The 23,534-nt window shown below is 33.6% G+C and overlaps 1 protein-coding gene across 4 annotated transcripts in view; it reads right to left on the reverse strand.

Annotated features, from left to right (window-relative positions):
* Cfap299 (cilia and flagella associated protein 299) overlaps positions 1 to 23,534 on the reverse strand; it is a 635,152-nt gene that overhangs the window by 381,401 nt on the left and 230,217 nt on the right. For all 4 annotated transcript variants that reach the window (XM_023560659.2, XM_063246735.1, XM_063246736.1 and 1 more), the window contains one exon: positions 18,286 to 18,376. In XM_023560659.2, the coding sequence (XP_023416427.2) occupies positions 18,286 to 18,376 (91 nt within the window). The remainder of the gene's footprint in view (positions 1 to 18,285; positions 18,377 to 23,534) is intronic.

Below are 23,534 nucleotides of genomic sequence, written 5' to 3' on the forward strand. Positions count from 1 at the left end.
TACAAACAAACGAAAATACAAATACAACTTACTGGAATCTGTGAGATGCAATGAAAGCTGTCCTCAGAGGAAAATTTATTGCACTGAGTTCCCACATGAGGAAAACAGAATGAATACAAATAAATAACCTGATGCTACACCTCAAATATCTAGAAAAAGAAGAGAAAGTCAAGCTGAAAGCCAAAAAAGGAGAGGAAATTATAAAAATCAGAGCAGAAATCAATGCAATAGAGACTAAGAAAACAATCCAAACAATCAATGAATCAAAGAGTTGGTTCTTTGAAAGAATAAATAAAATTGATAAGCCCCTAGCCAACCTTATTTAAAAAGAGAAGAAAAAGCTCAAATTCATGCAATAAGGAATGAAAAAGGTGAAATCACTACAGACTCTGTAGAAATACAGAAGATCATCAACTCCTATTTTGAAAAACTCTACTCTCATAGGTTTGTTAACACAGAAGAAATAGACAGATTCCTAGAAACATATGAAGTACCAAATCTAGGAAAAGAAGATGTAAAACTGCTGAATAACCCAATTTCTATTAATGAAATTGAAAATGTAATTAAGTCCTTACCTACAAAGAAGAGCCCAGGCTCAGACAGATTCACTGAAGAATTCTACAAGAAGTACAAAGAAGACTTAATGCCGACACTCCTCAAACTCTTCAATGAAATTGAAAGGGAAGCAATCCTTCCTAACTCTTTCCTGGAAGCAAATATTACTCTAGTACCAAAACCTGAGAAGGACCCAACTAAAAAAGAGAACTACAGACCAAACTCCCTAATAAATACAGATGCAAAAATCCTCAATAAAATATTGGCAAATAAGATGCAGCAAATCATCAAGAAGATTATACAACATGACCAAGTGGGATTCATCCCAGGCATGCAGGGATGGTTCAACATACATAAATCAACAAATGTAATCCATCATATCAAAAAAACCCAAAAAGTAAGAATCACACGATCATTTATATAGATACAGAAAAAGCTTTTGATAAAGTCCAACATTCATTTATGATAAGAACCTCACAGATTTGGAATATATGGTCTTTACCTCAATATAATAAAGGCCTTCTATGACAAACCAACAGCACGGATCGTACTAAATTGGCCAAAAATTGAAGGCCTTTACTTTAAAATCAGGCACAAGACAAGGATGTCCCTTATCATTGCTCCTATTTAATATAGGATTAGAAAAACTAGCCAGGTCAGTTAGACAAGAGAGAGAATAAAAGGGGTAAAGATAGGAAAAGAAGAAGTTAAAAATCATTATTTGCAGAAACATGATACTCTACATAGAAGACCCCCAAAACTCCATTGAAAGACTCTTAGGATATAATAAATAAATTCAGCAATGTAGCTGGATACAAAATCAATACTCAAAAATCAGTAGCATTCCTATACAATAACAACAAAATCACTGACAGAAAAATAAGAGAAACCACACCCTTCACACCAGCAACCAAAAAAAATGAAATATTTAAGAGTTACTCTCATGAAAGAAGTGAAAGACCTATACAGGGAAATTATAATACATTGAAAAAAAGAAAATGAAGAGGATCTCAGAAAATGGAAACACATCCCTTGCTCATAGATAGGAAGAGTAAATATTGTAAAAATGGCCATTCTCCCAAAACTTTTATATAGAATCAATGCAATCCCAATAAACATACCATCAACATACCTTATAGATCTAGAGAAATTACTCCTAAAATTCATCTGGAGTGAGAAGAGACCTAGAATAGCAAAGACAGTTCTAAGCATCAAAGGCAAGGCAGGCGGCATCACAATCCCTGACTTGACGTTTTACTACAATGCAACTGTAGTAAAATCAACATGGTACTGGAATCAAAACAGAGCTTAAGATCAATGGAATAGATTAGAAGATACAACCACAACTAAAAACACACTCAACCACCTTACATTTGATAAAGGGGCCAAACAGGTTCACTGGAAGAACAACAGTCTCTTTAATAAACGATGTTGGAAAAACTGGCTCTCCATACGCTGAAAACTAAACCTAGACCATGCCTATAACCAAGTACTAAATTAAAATCTAAATGGATTCAGATCTTTGGATCTGAATATTAAAACAGAAACACAAAATCTACTGGAAGACAAATTGGGTAAAAACCTGAAGACATAGGGGTAGGTAGAGAATTCATGAACAGGACTCAAACTGCATGGGAAATACTTCCCAGAATCAATAACTGGGATCATCTCTTATTAAAAAGTTTCTGCATGTCAAAAGAAATCTCCAGCATAGTGAAAAGAAAACCCACAAACTGAGAAAAAATCTTAGTGAACTGTCCTTCAGACAAAGGACTTCTGTCTAAAACATATGAAGAATTAAAAAAAAAAATCAGATCCCCAAAATTCAAAGATCCAATCCAAAAATGGGCATCTGAGTACACAATTCTCAGATGAAGAAATACAAATGGCAAGTAAATACATTTTAAAATGTTCATCATCATTACTCCTTAGAGAAATACAAATTAAAACCACACTGAGATTCCATCTCATTCCTGAAAGAATGGCCAGGATCCAGAAAACCACCAACAACAAAGGCTGGAGAGGCTGTGGGGAAAAAGAAACTCTCCTGCACGGTTGGTGGGAGTGTAGACTGGTGCAACCATTGTGGAGGTCGGTCTGGAGATTTCTCAAAAAGCTGGGATGGGAATTTCCATTTATTTCAGCTATTCCACTCCTAGGCATATTCCCAGAAGAACTGAAAGCATCATATCACAGTGATATATGTGCACCCATGTTTATAGCAGCACAATTTGTAATAGCCAGATCTTGGAAAGAATCTAAGTGTCCCTCAACTGAGAAGTGGATAAAAAAGATGTGGTATTTTTATGCAAAGTAGTACTACTCAGCTCTAAAGAATGATCACACTGAGATATGTATAAATAAATGGGCACAGCTTGAGACCATACTCATAAGTGAAATAAATCAAACTCATGTGTAAATACCGAATAGTTTCTGTAGTGTAAGAAATGATAACAATACATAAAAGTATGTGGTAGCCATGATTCCCCATTATATTGCTTTGACACCTTATCATATTTTCATTTATTAATTGCAATGGTTTCATTCTGGGTTGTTTGATTTTATTGTCTGTGATCATATGAACAGCTATTTTGAAGAAAACAAGACATCATAATAGCTAGTGTTGATTTAATATCATCTTGTATTGAAGTCCCATCAAGCTTTTGTTCTTCTGTCTCCATCTGTCTTATCATGTTTTAACTTATTGGATTTTATTATATGTGATAGTATACACAAAATTTTTATAGGCAAAGAGATAACATAGATACCATTGTTCATTTTCTGTTAGCTGGTTCTAAATACTCTGTAATACTTTCATCCTCTTGAATGGTTTCACACTGTCTTGATATGTTTGATGCTAAGGATATATGAAGTTATACTCAAATATTTCAAGGAAAGAGATACTATGGTAACTACTATTTAGTTGGGTTATCTTGTGGTGAAACACTATGTTGCTTAAATTGTTGTTCTGACCTGTATTGTTACGTCCTCTTTTATCTCAATATCCCCTTTTTAAAAATTTATTTATTTTTTATTATTTTTTTAATTAAGGGAAAAAAATTTAAAAATTATCAGGATATATTATAGTAACTTTTTTGATTTCCTAACTTGATTTAAAGCCCTTGATTTTAAACCATCTTGTTTTAACTGATTTTACTCTATTCTTTTCTGTTTGATAGTATCAAGTTTGAAGGTATAGGCAACTACTTTGAAGGCAATAAGATTCACTATGATGTCCATTCTGGTTTGACTATTATCTTCTTTTGAAGTCCTGTAATGTCTCCAATGTTTAGGTTTTATTGGTTTTGTTCTGTACTGTTTTGTTCAATTTTATTATATCTGATGATACAGGCAACTCTTTTTAAGGTAGCAAGAGGCATTATGGTAACCATTGTTGATAACATCTTTTGTTTAGACTGACTGCTTTGTTTTGTCACATTTGGTTTTATTCTCTTCCAAAAAAAAGTAATAAGAACTGTGGGAGTAATGAGACCAAAAATGTGTAACTGTTATTGTAAAAAAGAGAGGAAAAGAAAGTGCTCTAAAGGATACAACTGCAAATGTGTTTAGGCGTGTAAGATAGATGACCATATTATTAAGTTTTTGTTCGATCATTGAACACATCTCTTTGCAGTCTCACTGTTTGTATGTCCACTTTGCATGCTTTAATTTTGTAACCTGAATGACTATTTATAAGATGACAGTATGTAATCTATTAACTAGTGATTTCTTACCGCTTATTTTTTTGAAATTCTGTATTACTTGTACCTTTTTTCTGTTTTTTTTTTTCTTTAAATAAAATTTTTAAAAGGACTACAAGAGGTAATAAATAAATTCAGCAGTGTAACTGGATACAAAGTCAGTGCTCAAAAATCAATAACATTCCTATACACAAATAAAAAACTCACTGTGGAGAAATTACGGAAATATTGCCCTTCACAATAGCATTTTAAAAAATTAAATATTTAGGAATCAACCTAACTAAGAATGTAAAAGACCTATATGCTGAAAATTATGCTATACTAAAAAAGGAGATTAAAGAGGATATTAGAAAATGGAAGGATATTCCTTGCTCTTGGCTAGGAAGAACCAATATTGTGAAAATGGCCATACTTCCAAAAGTATTATACAGATTTAACACAATCTCAGTCAAAATACCATTAACATATCACACAAATCTAGAGAAAACACTCCTAAAATTCATTTGGAAACAGAAGAAACCTAGAATAGCAAAGGCAATTCTGGGCAACAAAGGCAAGGCAGAAGGCATCTTATTCCTGACTTGAAACTATACTACAAAGCCACAGTGATAAAATTAGGATGGTACTGGCAAAGAAACAGATCTCAGGATCAATGGAACAGATTAGAAAATGCAAACACTACTAAAAAGACACTCAGCCACCTGCTATTTGACAAAGGGGCTAAACGTGTTCACTGGAAGGATAGCCTCCTTAATAAATGGTGCTGGAAAAAATTGGCTCTCCACATGCCGCAGACTGAAACTAGATCTGTACCTACCACCATGCACTAAACTAAAGTCTCAATGGATCAAAGACTCAAATATTAAAAACAGAAATGCTAAATCTACTGGAAGACAAGTTAGGTAGAGGTCTTGGAGACATAGAGATAGACAGAGAATTCATGAACTTAATGGGAAACACTTCAAAGAATCAACAACTGGGATCTCAAATTATTGAAAAGTTTCTGCACTTCAAAAGAAATCACCAACAAAGTGAAAAGAAAACCACAGAATGGAAACGAATTTTAGCCAGAAATCCCTCAGAAAAAGGACTTATCCAGAATGTATAAAGAATTGAAAAACATCAAGCCCCCAAAATTCATAAACCCTCTCCAAAAATGGGCAACTGAGATGAACACACAGTTATCAGATGAAAATATACAAATGGCAAATAAATTCATGAAGAAAATGTTCACTATCACTGATCATTCAAAAAATACAAATTAAAACAGCATTGAGATTTCATCTCACTCCGGAAAGAATAGCTGCCATCAAGACATCATCTAATACCAAATGTTAGTGAGGCTGCAGGGAAAAAGGAACACTGCTCCACTGTTGATTGGAGTGTAGACTGGTGCAGCCACTACAGAAATCAGTATGGCGATTTCTCAGAAGACTAGGATTGGAAGTTCCATTGAATCCAGGTATTTCCTTCCTGGATATTTTTCCAGAAAAACTGAAGAATGTCATATCACAGTGATATATGTGCACCCATGTTCATAGCAGCACAATTTGTAGTAGCTAAATCTTGGAAACAACTGAGATGCCCATCAACCAAAGAGTGGATGAAAAAGATGTGGTATTTTTATACAATGGAATATTACTCAGCTATAGAACAGGATGATCTTGAGGCCTAAAAGTATATAACTTGAGGCTCTAAAGTATATAACTGCATGTATGTTTAATTGTGTAGAATTGATAAAACCATATTACTAAGTTCAGTTGGATCATGAACTGAACTGTTTGCAGTCTCACTGTTTGAACACCCACTTTGTATGATTTACTTTTGTAACTTGAACAACTATTTCTAAGAGGATAATATGTAATTTGTCAACTAGTGATTTCTTACTGTTTTTTTTGAAATTATTTAATATTTCTACCCTTTTCCTGTTTTATTTTTTTCTCTTTAAACAAAAAAATAACTAAGTACTTGAACATGGAGAAGAAAGATGCTTTAAATTGTTTTATTTACTGAGACAAAATACTATCACCTAAAAGTTAAAGAAGAAAGTTGATTTCAGCTCACAGCTTGTAGAGATTTCATTTCAGAGTCATCCAGCTCCAGGGCAAAGCAGTGTGGCAGAGGGCCATCACAGAGGAGAAATTCTTTATGAGGGGCCGAAGGCAGCAAGCACCAGGAAGCAGCAGTGAGGCAAGCTTCCTTTTCCCCTTTACTCCACCCAGGCTACAAGCCTTTGGGGTGGTGCCACTCCCAACCAGAGCAGGGTTTCCATTATCTGCACACATCTGTGTATGTCTTTCTGTGATCTCTGTCTGTCTGTATAGTGATACTTTTCCCATCATCATCATGGTCCAGGAAGTTTATATTTGTAATCCAATGGAAAAGTTATTGGAATTCTGGCAAGTTAATTCCAATTACCTCTTCCAGTACAACACAAAGCAAGAGTAAACACACTTACACATATTCATAGTTATGAGGTGCCAAGAGAGTCCTAAGTCCAGCCAAGATGAAGGGTTATCAGAAAAAAAAAAAAAAAAAAAAAAGGACTTGACCCAGGGTGGGGGATACTATGAGCTGGGCTGTTATGAGGCCTGAAAGCACCTCTGCAATATGCAGAGAGAAGGATATGCACAAAAGAGCAATCTGCATAGCACAACTGAGGAAGCGTTTAATGTTTAGGGGGTGGTTGCTTCAGCTCTAATATGTAAACTTTTCTGCTCTGGGAAGTCATAGCCTCTTATCATTAGGCTTGAACCCAGTTGACAGCTCTGGCTCAACAATGTTTTGATGGGAGTCATGAGGGTGGGGAAACAGTCACTGAAAAAGCAATACTGCCCTTACCAAATGCATAATACTTCCAGCATTGTTAAAAGTCCAAGCCCAAAGCAAACTCTTAGCTCTAAACCCCTAAAAATTAAAAAAAAAAATGAGCTAAATATTCTCAGGATACAATGGAACACAGTAAAAATATCTGTATTAATTAGCTTTTCCAGTGCTGAACCAGATACTTCCACCCCACACCACAATTTAAAGAAAGAGAGATTCATGTGGTTCGCTGTTTCAGAGGACTCAGTCCTTGGGAGGTTGGCTCAAGGGCAGGAACATCATGTCAGAAGGGTGTGATGGAATAAAAATGCCTAGTTCATGGTTACCAAGAAGCAGAACAGAGAAACAGTGGGAGAAAGTAAGGGGTCATAGCTAGTGTTGCCTAGCTTCAAAGATTACACATCAGCACCTCAACTAGGAAATGGCTTAGTCAGCTCTGTACATATCAGTACGTGGAGATAGGATCAGGTTTAGCCAAAGTGGAGGTAATTGCTCTTGTTCAAAGAGACTCATCCAGGTGGTTCCCACATGTCTTACATGTTTCTCTGCATGTATTTGTATGTATTTAGTCGCGAAATTGGCTAGCTTTAGAATGCACCAAGGGTATGGCTGCTGAGCCTGGAGGAAAAGCTTCTTGAGTCTTTAAAGTCATTCCCCTTAATTTGCTTTACTGCTTGAGCTCTGCCTCCTATAAGATCAGTAGCAACATTAGATTCTTATAGGTTCATAGTCTCTACACTTTGAATTTGTATGCAAGAGTTCTAGATTGCATTCTTCTTACGTGACTCTAATGCCTGGTAATCTGAAGGGGAGCTGAAGCACTGCTGTCAGCACCTTAGGACCAATTGCAAATACATTATTACCACAGAGCACCAACTGCAACCAATCATAATAAACCAGTTTCTTACAGATCTATATCAAAGCCATTTGAATGGTCAGTGACAACTAAACTTCTTGGGTGTCACTGCTTCCAATCACCTCCATGTAGTTTCAGCAAAATAAGATCAAAAGTTCCCATTGAGTCTCCATCATAATGAATTATATAATTATCTCATCATATGTTACAATGTAAAAATAATATAAATAAAGCACACAATGAATATAATGTGTTTCAACCTTCTCCGAACCACTTCCCCATCCCAGTGGGAAAATTGTCCTCCATGAAACCAGTCCATATTATCTAAAGTTTTGGGAACTACTGGCCTGAGGGATTAGTAATGCACATTTTGGGTATGTCTGAGTAGTTTATGAAAGTGTGATCTTGATATTCTATCTGTGCCTTGACCCCTTACTTTCTCCCACTGTTTCTCTGTTCTGCTTCCTGGTAACCATGAACTAGGCATTTTTATTCCATCACACCCTTCTGACATGATGTTCCTGCCCTTGAGCCAACCTCCCAAGGACTGAGTCCTCTGAAACAGCGAACCACATGAATCTCTCTTTCTTTAAATTGTGGTGTGGGGTGGAAGTATCTGGTTCAGCACTGGAAAAGCTAATTAATACAGATATTTTTACTGTGTTCCATTGTATCCTGAGAATATTTAGCTCATTTTTTTTTAATTTTTAGGGGTTTAGAGCTAAGAGTTTGCTTTGGGCTTGGACTTTTAACAATGCTGGAAGTATTATGCATTTGGTAAGGGCAGTATTGCTTTTTCAGTTGTATGTGGGATATTTGTATCATATTAGGTGGAATGATGGTTTTGTGTTTATTTGGAAATAAAGAATAATTTAAGGAGATGTGTTTGGGTGTCAAATTGACAATGGGTATAGTATGGTGATAAAGTCAGATTGTAATTTGATTGGGTTGGGATCCATTCAGAAGATTAATAAACCATGTTTCTTCATGTGTCTGGGTAGATCATAAAATTATAAAATTACTATGGCTGGTCCCTGTCCCCTTCCTCTCTGCTACTGTTCTGATCTTCTCTTTAGCCACCATAAGCTAAGCTTTTCCTGCAATGCACTTCTGTCATAGTGTTCCTGCCTTGAACCCAGTTAACTATGGAATTCATTCTTTAAAAGCATAAGCGAACAATCTTCTTTTACTTGTTGGTGTCAGGTACTTTTTCTAACAATGAGAAAGCTGACCAACACAAAAAAAGGATATTAAAACGTAATTTGAGCTACATGAAAATGAAGATGTGATCTATCAAATTACATGATGGAGAAAAAGAATGCTCCTTGAGAAATGTACAGCAAAGAAACAACTAAAGAAAGAAAGACTCAAAATAAATAATCTAAATCTTCAACTAAGAAGCTAGAAAAGGAAAAACAAATTAAATCCAAGAAATATGAGAAAAGAATAACAAAGAAAAACATGAATAAAATGAACAAGACAAAATCAATGAAAGCAATAACTGATTCTTTCCGAAGATGAATAAAATTGATGTACATCTAGCCAGAGAGTTCGATGGAAAAAAAAAAAATCACAAATTACCAGTTTCAAGTGAGGTTGCAGACATCACTTTAGATCCCACAGACATTGAAATTATAAGGAATCTCATGAATGACTGTCTGCCCATAAATTTGAGAGATTGCAAGTGCCAAAACAATGACAATTGCTCAACTGTAACTGTATTACTGGTATTGCAAAGGCCCTACCTTGGTCAAATGTGAATGGAAAGGAGTGGAAATTTCTAACAAAAGGAACTTCAGGTAAACTGCCCTTTCTTAGTGGCTTTGTCCCAATCTCTTAATGTCAAAAGCAAAGTACAAATATATGTATAGTTTAAAAAATCCCTTATGTGAACTCAAGTAGGCATATTTGCTATCTTGACTATTTTTAATATTAATTGGGTAACATCCTATTTTATGGATATAGAATTTATTCTCATGTTTAAAGATATCTGGGTTATTCTAAGCAAAAGCACAATGACATATCTGAAAATATCTCCATATATAGGGTGATTTTTTTCTCATACACAGGAGCACATATGTATGTACATATATGAATTTAAATTCCATGCACATTTTAGATATTGTTAAATGCTCTCTGTAGCCATCGCTAAACAATGGTTTCTTGTCTCTTCCTATGTCACCTGCTTTGTAATAACCAACCTTTTAAATTTTTTTGATCTTGTGTCAAAATAACATTTATTTTCTGTTTACTAGGACAGTTAAGCACCTCTTTTTATATATTAGCCTATTTAGCTTGCTTTTCTTTCCCTAAATTGCTTATTATAGTCTATATACTTATTTCTGGAACATCTAACAGTATCTTCCTAAGTGTTCTTCTGAAATTTATTTTTAATAATCATTTCTTTGGCCAGGTATAAATAATATTCATTATTTTTCATGTGTGAGATGGTTGCTTTGGGGAAATCTATGGTTAAGATTTAAAACTTGAAAGATTTCTTGAGATTAAATGCTGGCTTTAACACTAACTTTGAGCAACATATTTAATTTTACTGTGGCTAATTTTACCAGTCGAAGACATAGATGACAGATAATTCATTTGCTATACAAAGTACTTAGAGTAGAATCTTCAGACAGTATAACTATTGACATATCTACCGTTATTATTAACAGTATCATTATCATATTTATATAACTACTTCAGTTCCAACATTCTATTTTCATATGCAGTATGGCTTCAAAATAAATCTTGCTCTCTTAAGGGCAATTTAATATATTTACATAGTAGTTAAAAACCTAATCCTGGAGTCAGATTGCCAAGATATGAATTTAGCTCACTCATTAGCCAGTTATGTAAACATTAAAAAATATTTAATCACTTTCCCTCAGAATCTTCATCTACAAAGGGGATATAATATTTGCATAGGTGTAATAAAGATTAAGTTTTGGAGAACCACTCATGACAAATATTTGGTACTTGGTAAGCTTTTAATACTTGTTAGCCATTGCTGAGAATATAACCTCTATCACCATTATTTTTAAAAACTATTAATGAACTATAACTGACTTTCTACTATTCCATATGAATTTAAGCAGTATTTTATTAATTTAAATGGAAGTTAGATTGAAACTGCGTTGATACTATAGGTTGCTTTCTGATTTATTTTCTAGTGTTCCCCACCATGAACATAGCATGTCTCTCTATACAGCCTATCTTTTACATACTTTAAGAATTATCTGATTTTATCAATAAAAGTCTTAGATGTCTTCTGTTTAATTTTATTTATACCACATAATATTTGCTACCATATTAAAATAATCTTTTATTTTCTTACATTTTCTACTTGACACTGGTGATAGTAATTTTTGTTTACTTATATCTGGAAAATTTGTTTTCATAAAGTCTTAAAGCCTACAATGTAATTTTTGTCTTTGCAATATTGATGACCACATGTTTATGAATAAGAAATTTCTTATATTTCTTACCAATTTTTACGTTTGCCTTTCTGTGCTTTGTCATATTGTTTCAATGAGTGCAATGTTAATATAAATAGTGCTAATGGGAATTTTATAGTTTAAATTAAAGAACAAAGACAAGAATGAATATACAGAGGCAAGACAAGAGAGGGACTTGTAGTCTTGATTTCAAAGTTTCAATATAAATTTACAGACTGAAAGGTACTATGTGTTCTGTCTTGGATAAAGCTATCTCCAGATATCCAGGAGAAAACAAATACAGTTCCTGGGTTCCACCTGAAGATATTCAAACAGGTGGTCTCTGATTTGTCTGTGTCCTCCAATTGGCACCTTTTCCTCATGTAAACAAGGCCTAGGCTATTTCCTTGTACATACAAGTTAAGGAAGGTTTGATGAATTCTAGTTTGCCAAAAATGTTGATTATGAATTTTGAAACCTACTTAATATTTTTCTTGTCTGCTGAAATAATCATATGAATTTGTCCCTACTGATTAATATGAACTATTTCCTTAACAGAGGTTTATGTACTGAATCTGCATTATCGAGGTAGACTTCAGTTGGTCACAATGTATAATTTTCTTACAGCACTGAAAGATATTTGGCATTTTGTATCTTTAATCTTAATGGAGATTATCAACACTGTCCTTTTTTTCTACTGTCTCTAAGAATTTATCAAATTTATAGAAGCTTTGGGAAAAAAGAGAATAGAGCTCGCCTTTCTGCCACTTCATTCTCCCAATTCCCTCCAGCTTATGTAAGACAGATCTTGTCTGTTCCATTCAACATTAGGAAAGAAACAGTGCCTCTGAAATATTGGGATTTATTGTATACTTGCAAAGTGATCTTTAACAGAAGTGAGGGAGACCTTTTATTCATACACTTTGTTTCTTCTAATACCAATTCTAGCAATTTAGTTCTCTAAATATATGTGTTTTGGTTACTTTTCTCACTGCTCAGGTAAAATACCCGACATCTAACATTAAAGGAGGAAAGATTTGGTTGATTCACAGCTTGCAGCGATTTCTGTTCATAATTGCCTGGCTCCAAGGCAGAAGAGCATCACAGATGAGAAATAGTTCATGGAAGGCAGAAGGCATCAAAGCAGTAAAGTAGCAAGCAGTGAGCAGCCACCGCATTCATCTTCTGTGCCTTACATTTCCATCCCATATGGGTCACCTGTAATCCTAGCACTGCACTATGAATCAGTCCCATCTCCACATCACTAATTCAGTATCACACACTCTAGTTCCAGACACTTCCAAAAAGCACGACTTATGACTGTGTGAGGCTGCAGGGGAGCGTCTACACATAAACCATCATAATTTCATTATGTAATTGTCAACTATGTTGGTATGTTTGTTTTATCATTCATTTAAAATAGTCCTAACTCTCTGCTGTACGGTATGTCAGTCTCTATGGTATGCCATTTGTTTTTGTTTGCAGACTATGCAGATCTTTCAAGGATTTTTATAAATTTTGTTGGTTTTCTTAATCATTTTATTTGTTTTGTGAAGAAATAATTGTTAGTGTCAATACCATTATTTATTTACATTTTTAATCCCTCATTTTACCTTTAAAATGTTAATCCTATTTTCCTTAGGTTTACTTTGTATTTTTCTACTTTGTAAAATAAATGCGTATTCAGTTACTATTGTTTTTGTTTGCACTATATCCTCAATCATTTTCATATATTTTTAAAAAATTTTGATAGAGTGTCCTCCTTAATTGCCAAATAGCTAAGCCAGGCTATAACATGTTATCCCTGTGCCTTACTGACCCAGAGTGCTGGGATTATGGGTGTGTACCACTGAATCTGATTTTACTCTTATTTATTTATTTATATTTATTTAAGGGAAAAAAAGACTGAAAAGAAAAACAAAAAGCAAAAGAGACAAACAAACAACACCCCCAAAACAATAATAGTACTGGTTTTCAAAACAAGATGATAGAAATTTAACAATGATTGTGATATTGCATATTGTTACCTTCAGAAAGGCTGCTGAGATTACCAGATATAAACACATAAATTAGATCTACTCAAATGAGTACTATTCTTTTCCAGTAACAATTCGTAGTATAGGCATTTCTATTTTGTAAAATAAATGCTTACTCAGTAGTAGTATAGTCATTTTAGTAATACAGTCAATTAGTAGTACACAATTAGTAGTATATTGTCATTTTAGTGATCATATATATACATATATATATATATATATACACAAATTTATGTCTTTTTCCTTTTCCTTTCCTTCCCCCATCTCAGTTACTTTTCCTCCTTTCCTCTTAGAGCAGCTTCTTACCATTACACAATATTTGTTGTGGATTTTGGAACATATTACTCTTAATTAGATGAAAGAATTTATGCCTATAATTTTTCCTCTAAGTAATACATTAGCGGTACTAGATAAGTACCAATCTAATGTACTTTCATTTTCATTTACCTACAACTATTTTGTAGATTTTTCTTGTGATTTATTCTATACCAAAATTTTGCCAAAAATAATTACTTTGCCAAGTAATTATTCTATATATCTTTCTACTTTTGATTTTTAATTCATGGTTTAATTGTACTAGGGCAACAAAAAATGTGCATGTGTGTAATTTCCTTAATATTTATTCATATTTTCTTTCATGTCAAGTGTCATCATTTTTGTAAAGAAATGCACTTAAAAATGAATATATAGTACATATAGTATTCTAATAGTTAAATTTACTCATTGTCAAAGAGTTATGTTAAAATCTTTTACTGTAACTTTGCAGCTGTTCAGTAGTATTTGCATCCCTGTGGAATTGTATTTTTACACTTTTAGACCAAGTATTATGGTGCATGGAGTGGAATCACTGTTATATCTTCCTGAGGAAACATTTGTTTCATAGTCAGGTAATGTTCATCTTTAGCTCTATCAACATATTATGCCTTAACTTCTACTTTGCTTCATATTAATACTGCTGTATTAACCTTCATTTGTGATACTTTCTATTCATTTATTTTTCTTGATGAGAATTTCTTTTTATGTATTTAAAAAGTAAACCTATAAATAGGTACACACCTGTCTTCCATTATTTATATGTGTATGCATATGATGAATGTCTCTTTGTCACATATTTGTGAATGCAATCAAAAGAGACTAAAACAGAGGGGGAGAGAGAGAGAGAGAGAGAGAGAGAGAAATAGAGAGAGAGAGAGAGAGAGAGAGAGAGAGAGAGAGAGAGAGAGAGAATGAATGTAGAAACACACACACATATCTATCCTACCATAGCTTTGTAGTAGATGTTGGGATATATCTCCTAGATTGGTGACAGCAAACCTATAGTCCTTGTGCTATTTGCTTTCTCTTAAGGCAAAAGATGTTAATGTGTGAGTTATTTTTTTCTAAACTAAATCTTCAGTATTCAAGATTAATTGCAGTGCTGGACTTTTGGAATAAACTTTCAATTTTCATTTTCAGTTTGGGCATTTGTCTCTAAAAGATTCGCCATCACTGTCCAAGATCCTCTTCCACAAGCAGGTGCATCCATCTTTATACTTCCTAAGTGTTAACAACTAATGATTCCCCCTGCAACATTTTAAAGGGACTGTGGTACTCCCTCCACCTCCTGTGTATGGGACAGCTAATGATTAATTGATGGAGAAAGGAAGGGTGATGGGAAATAAATACCACTGTGTCTCACTTCCCAAGGGAGAGCTCAGTGTGTCACAGTCTGTGTTCAAAGGTTTCATGTATGATCATACTGATACTAGCTTTCCACTGAAATTACAATTCTGCTAGTTTCTTTCTCTGTAATATGATGTATTTCCTTACAAATTTTACATGAGAGAACTTTCCCAATAAGTTACTTGCACTGAATCTACATCCTAGGTTCTGCTTTGAAGGGAAACTAACCTACTATGGCACATACTATTTGTAATTTAGTAGACATTAATTAGATATTAGGAACATGTGTTCATTGATCATGACATAATTTTTCCACAAATGTCCCAGTGAAAATTATCCCTACATTGTACATAGAGAAACTCAAGCTGTGTGAAGTTGAAGAATGTGTATTTAGTTTGTAGTAAGTGGCACATTTTAAAATCAAACTCAAATAAAATGGCTTCAAAACCCTTGTTTTTTCCTCAATGCCTCACTGTACATGTATCATACTGTTTATCCAGGAATATCTATAGCTTTTCTAATGAAATGGAATTTGATATGCATTGATGCAATTTGTTTAAAATAAAGGTAATATGCTATGATTCCTATAATATACATAAGGGATCACTAACGGGCAAGCATGAATTCTATTAACAAGGAAATAAACATCTTATATGTACCTTCACTTTCCTGAAAGGGAACGTTTAATAGAGGTTGGAATACAGCAAGAAGGAAAAAGACCATGTCAGCACAATGTTGTTGGTCATACACAACACATGCTTATATTGTGTGAAGGTGTCAGCACAGGAAATATGCATATTGAGAGCTGCCTAATTCATTCTGCTTTTCAGACTTAGGTACAGTGGTTTCTTTGAATGACTCCAAAGGAAAAATTGCAAGAAGTGTTTTTGTATCAGATTCAATAACGTATATTTCAAAGCCATAACTAGTCATGTAATTGATTACCTAGTCAACAGTAAACGTCAACAGTAAACGTCAACAGATCCCACCCAGAATAACGCTTTCATTGTTATCTTCATGAATCCATGATTAAGTAGGAAATGTTTCATTTTTGTTTTTTCCATTCCTAGTTTATTATTTTTCAAAAATAACACATGCACCATGTTTTATAGCCCCTTTAAAGAGTTATATAATCTTATTTCATTAAATACTCTAAAGGAAAAGTCCATGTATCATCCATTTGTTTATCACAAAGTGGTTTTCTATTTTACTTTGTCTTCTGTTTGTTGTTGTTGTTTTGCTTTGGTTTCCTATAACACCATAAAATCCAATAAACCATTTTTTAAATATTCTAATTTCTATTATATCTTGCCAATGACTAACAATCTTTAGATTCCAAATAAAAACAATAGACAAGTGACTGTTCAAAGGGAGCTTCCATTGACCCGCCTCCAATTGGACCTAACAGCAGACACCCAACTTTGAACACCAGTACCTTAATCCACAGATGGCTACCTTCAAGAAATCAACCAATAACAAATGATGGAGAGGCTGTGGCAAGAAGGAAGCCCTTCTGCATTGTTGGTGGTACTTAAACAGATAAAACCACTATGGAGATTCCTCAAAAAACTAAAAATAGAAATTCCATCTGACTGGCTGTTTCCTTTGTAAATATCTTCCTAAAAGAATTAAAGACATTATACCACAGTGATATATACATTCCCATCTTTGTAATGGCATAGTTCATAATAGCTAAATCTGTACACCTAATAGATAAATGCATTAAGAATATCATACTTATATATAGTGTATTACTATTCTTCCACAAAGAATGACAATCTTGAGATATTTTTAGGTAAATGAATGCAACTCAAGACCATAGTTTTAAGTGAAATAAATAAAATGTACAAGTTTAAATATAGCATTCTCTTGCATGAGAAACCCAAAGGGTAAATAAGGAGCAAAATGGAAGATACATATTGTAGAGTAGAAAGAACTTGTTCAAATGGAAAGAGGAACAAGGGAGGAGGAGGGGGAAAGGGAAGGAAGGGTGACCCCATAATCCAGTCACCTCCCCCAGAGACTCTTAAATCAGCCAGATTGGCAATTGAGCTATTCTTTCTGGGGTGAGAAGAAATCTCAGTGTTGTTTTAATTTGCATTTCTCAAATGGCCAGTGATGTTGAACATTTTTTCATGTATTTTTGATCATTTATGTTTTTTCATCTGAGAAATATCTATTCACTTCAGATGCTAATTTTTTAATTGGTTCTTTAAATTTGTGGAGGTATAGCTTTTTTGAGTTCTTTCGACACTTGTCCTTTGTCTGAGTGAGTATCTGGCAAAAATTTTTTTTCACATTTTGTAGATTGTCTCTTCACCCTGGTAGTGGTTACCTTTACTGTGCACAAAGTTTTTATTGTGATATAATTCCATTTGTTGATTCTTTATATTATTTGTAGTGTAACCAGGGTTTTGGTTCAGAAATTTGTTTCCTCACTACATTTTTCAAGAGTTTCACCTATTTTTAATTATTAGCAGATTAATATTTTGAATGAATGTGAAATTTTTAGTGGACTTGGTAATGAATAATAGTCCTCCTTTACTTAGAGAACATTGGTAAATCTTTTCCTTGGTCATATATTTTTCTACAGCTCTAATTTATTACTTTAATTCTGGTTACTTTTCTGCAAGTTAGTCACTACCATTTCAACATAGGTCTTCTGTTTTACTAAATTTTATTTGGAACATTTTTATTGCATAAGTACACTATTAACATTATAATAACAAAGGATGAAAGTAAAGTCTCCAAATATATTGGCAATCTTTACATGTTTGATTTTGCATATATTGTTAGAAACCAAAACATGTTCTTCTTGTATGATTCAAAATTATATATTTCTAGTATGTGGTTTCTGCTACAAGTTGCAAGGTAGACCTACAAGGCAGCTCGTAGAAGCATCTTCCAAGACTCCCATAAGATCGAGAGGACAGGAGGTAAAACTTGGAAGTTAGTGAGCAATGCTGTGTGTTGGGTGGACAAGGAGCAGGACTTTTCAACAAAACACTTGTCCAAAGTTGAAGATGACAACCAACTGTAGTCATCTCCTTGTTGACACATATTTAGAAACAAAATGCATTTCTGTAATGTATATTACTACTCATTTTTCTCCCTCACAAATCACTTTTTATGGGTGAAGTTAAAGGCTATTTTTAACATTATCAACTGTGCCTGTAGAACACAGACTTGTGAGACTTGGGGTGAAGTGTACTCACGCTGACTTTCCCATTGCGGTTGTCATCTTCTCTCACAGCCAGAGCCTTCAGAAAATTATCCTGCAAGTCTTTACCAGCACTTGCTAGAGCCCTGTAAAAAGAAGGTCCTCATTTATTTCATGTGACAAATATACTTAAAACATTGGGTCCAAAAGTCAGGCTTTTTTATGTCAAGTGCAGGGTGGCTTATAACACTGAAAAAATGTGCAATCATTATGATCTGCTAGATTTTTTTGTTTGATTTCATGCAGTCTATTTGCTAGATTTTTTTGTTTGATTTCAGTCTATTTGCTAACAATGGGAGTCAAATCTATAAGGTATATATATGCATGCATGCATCAGCACTCATGCTAGATACAGTTAATTTATTTATATGCCTCTTTTTTTGTTTCTGTCTTATCAAGAAGCATTAACAAATGTTTACCTCTTCCTTCTCAACAAAAAAACATTAAATTGTCAAATACATGTGGTTATGCATGCCTATAATCCCAATTCCTCTCCAGGAAACCTAGCCAGAAGGCTCACAAGTTCCAGGGAGGTCTTGGCAACTTACAGATCCTGTCTCAAAATAAAAAAATAAAATAAAATAAAAATGGGTGAGACATAGTTCAGTGGCAGAGCCCCTGGCTAGAATGTTCAAGGTTCTGAGTTCAGTTCCCAGTACTGTGCAAAACAAAAAAACAAGCAAAAATTGTCAGTTATTTAAGTGTAATTTATTTATTAAATTAAGGAAATGAAAATAGTATATGCCTAAACCAACACAATTAGTGGAATAGAGCATTAATTTTAGTTCTATGATGAGAGGCAATAAAGACAAGAAAGGAAGCTAGGTTGAAATAATTTTGTTAGACAAAAGAAAGCATTAAAAAGAAAGTTTCAAGGAAACTTATCACAGAGAGTAAAGAAACATAGAACAACTTGATTGTCATGGTTTTTATCTGTGGCTCCCAGGCCTCATGAGTTTGCGTTGCGCATTTGTGATTGGTTCTTGTTGTGTAGTGCTTAGATTGATGGTGTCAGTGCTACATCCACATAGGAGTGGAGCCAGGATGTAATGTAATGGCAGGAAGGAGTGTCTTGCTCTTTTGCTGGTTTCTGCCTTGCTGTTTGCAGCCACCATGAAATGCGGCCTGCCATACCACCCTGCCTTGCAGCCAACTGAGTATGGATTGAAACCTCCAAAAACTGTAAGAAATAAACCTTTCCTTTCCCAACTTTGGTCATAAAGTATTTTGTCTCAGCTACCAGTTAAAAGTAACTAAGACAATAATGAAAAGAGTTCAAAAGTGATTTGTGATACTAAAATCTTGTCTGGTCTGATTTAGAGTCATTGTGGCAATGACAAGGGAGGAAAGTCTAGATTTGCAAGTACTTAAGGGGTAAAATCAAGCTGGTGACTACATTTGGTGAAGAATTCATAAGCAATTACTGCCAGGGTTCATTAAACTAATAAAGACAATTATAATAGATAAGCTACTGACTATTTTGTTCTCATAGGAAAACAGCCCTCTAAATGACTTGTTTGCATTTACTTCTCTACCTTTATTGTCCTTGCCTTAATACCAACTAATGGTCCAAACATCCAGATACACATCAAAAATAACTGGTAATTAGTATCAATGAAGAAAGCTAGATATTAAGAATTTATCCATTTTTGTCAAAAAATGAATCCTCCACATTACAATGTATCCTAAACACTATTCTACCACCAAAGTCACAAGTTACAAATATCAGTTGAATACTCAAAAAGCATGTTAAAGTCCATTATCACCAGCCACATTCCACAACAGGGCTTTTTGAGACAGGGTCACACTATGTAGTTCAGGCTGACCTTGAACTCACTATGCAGTCTAAACTGGACCTGAAACACAGTGACTCTCCTGTCTCAGCCTCCCAAAAGCTGGGATCACAGGTATGCACAACCATAGTGAGCAATTATTTTCTTTCTTTTTATAATTAACTTTAACGGCTCAATTTAGATATGCATAATGGTCATATTCACCTTAAGGTCACATTCACCTTAAGGTACAGGTAATTTTCACCTGTACAATTTAAACAAATTGTTACAGTAAAAGATAGACTACTTTTAAAGTCCTCATAAAAAATTTCCCATTACTTCAAACACAATCATTCTTGCCACCTTCTGAAGTTTTTCTGAAACTTCTTTTACATGAGTGTCTTTATGAAGTATGATAAAAAATATGTAACTACTAAAAATATTAACAGTGCCTTCATCCACCTTATTTGGTCAATCTAGTATTTCATGACTTCTGACTCTTCCTCAAAATCAGCCATGAAAGATGAATATTTTGAATTGATTCAGGACATTGAGACACACAGGACAACGTAAGTAAAGATACTCATGAAAGAAGCCTTCCAGAACTGTTTCAGAATGTGGCAAGAAAAATGGGATAAATGTGTTTGCACAAAATGGGGAATATTTTAAAGAAAATTAATGACAATCTTTTACTGTAGCAAATTTTTTATAATTTAAAAATTAATTGTAACTTTTCAACATACCTTATACATATCATAATTTGGTGAGTTATACACATTTTATGACATATTTTACAACTTACAGTCTTATATTGCTGTTGTTGCTGTTAGTTCTGGTAATATGTATGAAAATGATAATCAAAATTATTCCCAGATGTATCTGAGACAAAATGCTAGAAAAATAGATTTTAGGTCCCATTTACTACAAGAGGTTCCAAATATTCTTCTGATTCTCACTTCCTTGCTAAGAGCCAGGGTTTTCAGCAGTTTTCTGGGCCAGGCAGGGAAAGGAAGCAATTCTTGCTATAGGTCTTGCTATTGTGGAGCTTGTTCTCCTTTCTTTCAGTAAAATAGAAGCCTCTGTTTTCAACTGGGTACATAGTTGCCTGGAATAAAGAGCATCTTTCTCAACATCTCTGAAGCTAGTTATTTCCATGTGACTCGTTTTTTGTACAATGGTATCCAAGTAAAAATGATGTGAAAATTCCAGGACATGTATCTCAAAGGGGGTGGGTACATGATTCTTCCTATAGCTCAAAAAAAAAAAAAAAAAAAAAAAAAAAAAAAAAAAAAAAAAAAGACTCTCTGATACCTTGATGCACCAGTACAGCCAGGCTTGTCACCATATTGTCTTCTTCACTATGAAACTGAAACAAATTTATGTTGTTTTAGCCACACTGATTTGGGTTTTTCTATTATGTTCAGCCAAGCCTAATCCAAAAAGATAATTCAACAAATGAACCTTGCACATCCTTCTGAAGAAGATGTTGTTCTGTGATGGGTTTGGTGACCAAATAGAACTTTAAACTTAACTGTAATACTGTAAGGATTTCCTGTTGAAAAGAAAGATTTGTATTACGGTTTCTTTCTTCTTTTGTATGCCTCTTTTTGGTTTTTGTCTTGTACTTTGAGTAATTACTTTGAAGATAATAATACACAGTGAAATAGCTAGTGTTATTCTTGTATTATTAAATTTTTTATATTATTTTTATATTATTTTTTATATTATTTTTTAAGTAGAGGTGCAACCTTTTAAATAGAAGCATGAAATAATGAAACTATAGAACACAAGGTAAGACACTCATCTTTAATTCCTATTCATCCCTCAACTGATAAGTTTGAATCAGTACATTTTCGGAATGTGGGCTGCCTCATAGTCTGAGTAATCTTTATGCCCCCTAGATGGTCCAAAGCTTTTTATTTAAATTGATCATATCACATTAAAAATCACCAAACACCACCAACATATAATAGTATAAGAAATGTGTGTATTATACGGACAACTCATGAGCTCACACTGCTGCTTCTGGACTACTATTAAAATCTTCCATGCAGAGACAAATTTCATTTTCTAAAACTCTATAAGGAAGATAGAAATTTTGCTATGCAAGTTGGAACAGGGTGGATAAGTGTTTCTGATTCCACAACTGTATTTAGCAGACAAAAAAGAGTACATAAATAATCATTCTTACACCATGCTACAGCTGAGAATTTGAAACTTCTCAGGAAGAGGAAATACTAGAAAAGAAAGTTAATATATGTGTGGTAAAGAATTCTTAAATCTTTAACATGCATTATTGTTATTTAACTAGGTTTATTTAACATTCAGTGACCTGAAAAACCTTGCTTAAATAAATATTACAAAAGGAGTTATTTCCTCAAGAAGTAAAGTAGATCTGTTACAAAATCTTAAGGGTAGAAGTTTTGTAAAGGTAAATATTTCATCTTTCTTGTTTACACTCCACTACACTTTCAAAATGGGGTAAAAGTTACATCGATGAGTTAATTTTTACCAACTTTGTTTAATCATTAGCTGAAGGTATTTCTATAATCCCACATGAGTGACTAAACATAGTCTTAATCCTCAACAATTAAACTACTAACTTTATAATTTAGGTATGTTGTTTATGTATTATATCACATGTTTACATTATTACATTAAATGAAATAGAGGAAGAATAAATAACAAAGGAAACTGGAAATTTAGAGTAGCAACTCATTTTCAAGATTTTTTCTTTCCTAACAGTTCATTAATAATGAATTATTTCACTATATATTTGTGATTTATTAGTTGTTTTAAGATTTTAAATGTATCATTGGTATTGTTCAAATCAGCAATGATGACTGACCATTAACTTGTGTTCCAATAAGTAACTTCTGATACTCACTATGACAGGTCAGGGATTGAATCTTATTTTAATTTAAAAACTTTGGAATACTTTTTACTGTTCTCTGTGTTAGACATTTTTGTAAAACTTTCAATTATTCTCAAACCAAGTCCTAAACAGAGATGTTAATATCTATTTAAGATTTGAAGTGAAACTCCATGAGGATAAATAATTTGGTTTATAATCAGTTGGTATCCAGCTTTTAGTCTAGATCTTATGATTTCAAGTAATTATTCTATTACTATTACATTGAAGTCACAGAAGATATCAAAGTCAAACCATTGTAATTTTCTTTCATTGTAAAAGCACTAGGAATTCATTGGGGAAAAGAAATTTAAATTAGTAGGAGTGTATGCGGATGAAGTGAGTGAAGCAGGAAGCCTTCTTCTTGAGACTCCTACAGAGAGCTAATTGCACACTCATTATTCCAGTCTGGACTAGAGTTCTGATCAATTACTCTGTTTCTGGGTAATTCCGAATTTTTTTAAATGCCAGTGAACTCTGACATAAACTGCATTTCATGCTTCTAAAATTTATGTTCAACTCCTTAGCACTTGTTTAAATATGCAATTCAATCTCTCTGTT

Source organism: Cavia porcellus, unplaced genomic scaffold (genome assembly GCF_034190915.1).
Source record: "Cavia porcellus strain 051 isolate PalLab524CR breed Dunkin Hartley unplaced genomic scaffold, mCavPor4.1 scaffold_4, whole genome shotgun sequence".
Taxonomy (NCBI): domain Eukaryota; kingdom Metazoa; phylum Chordata; class Mammalia; order Rodentia; family Caviidae; genus Cavia; species Cavia porcellus.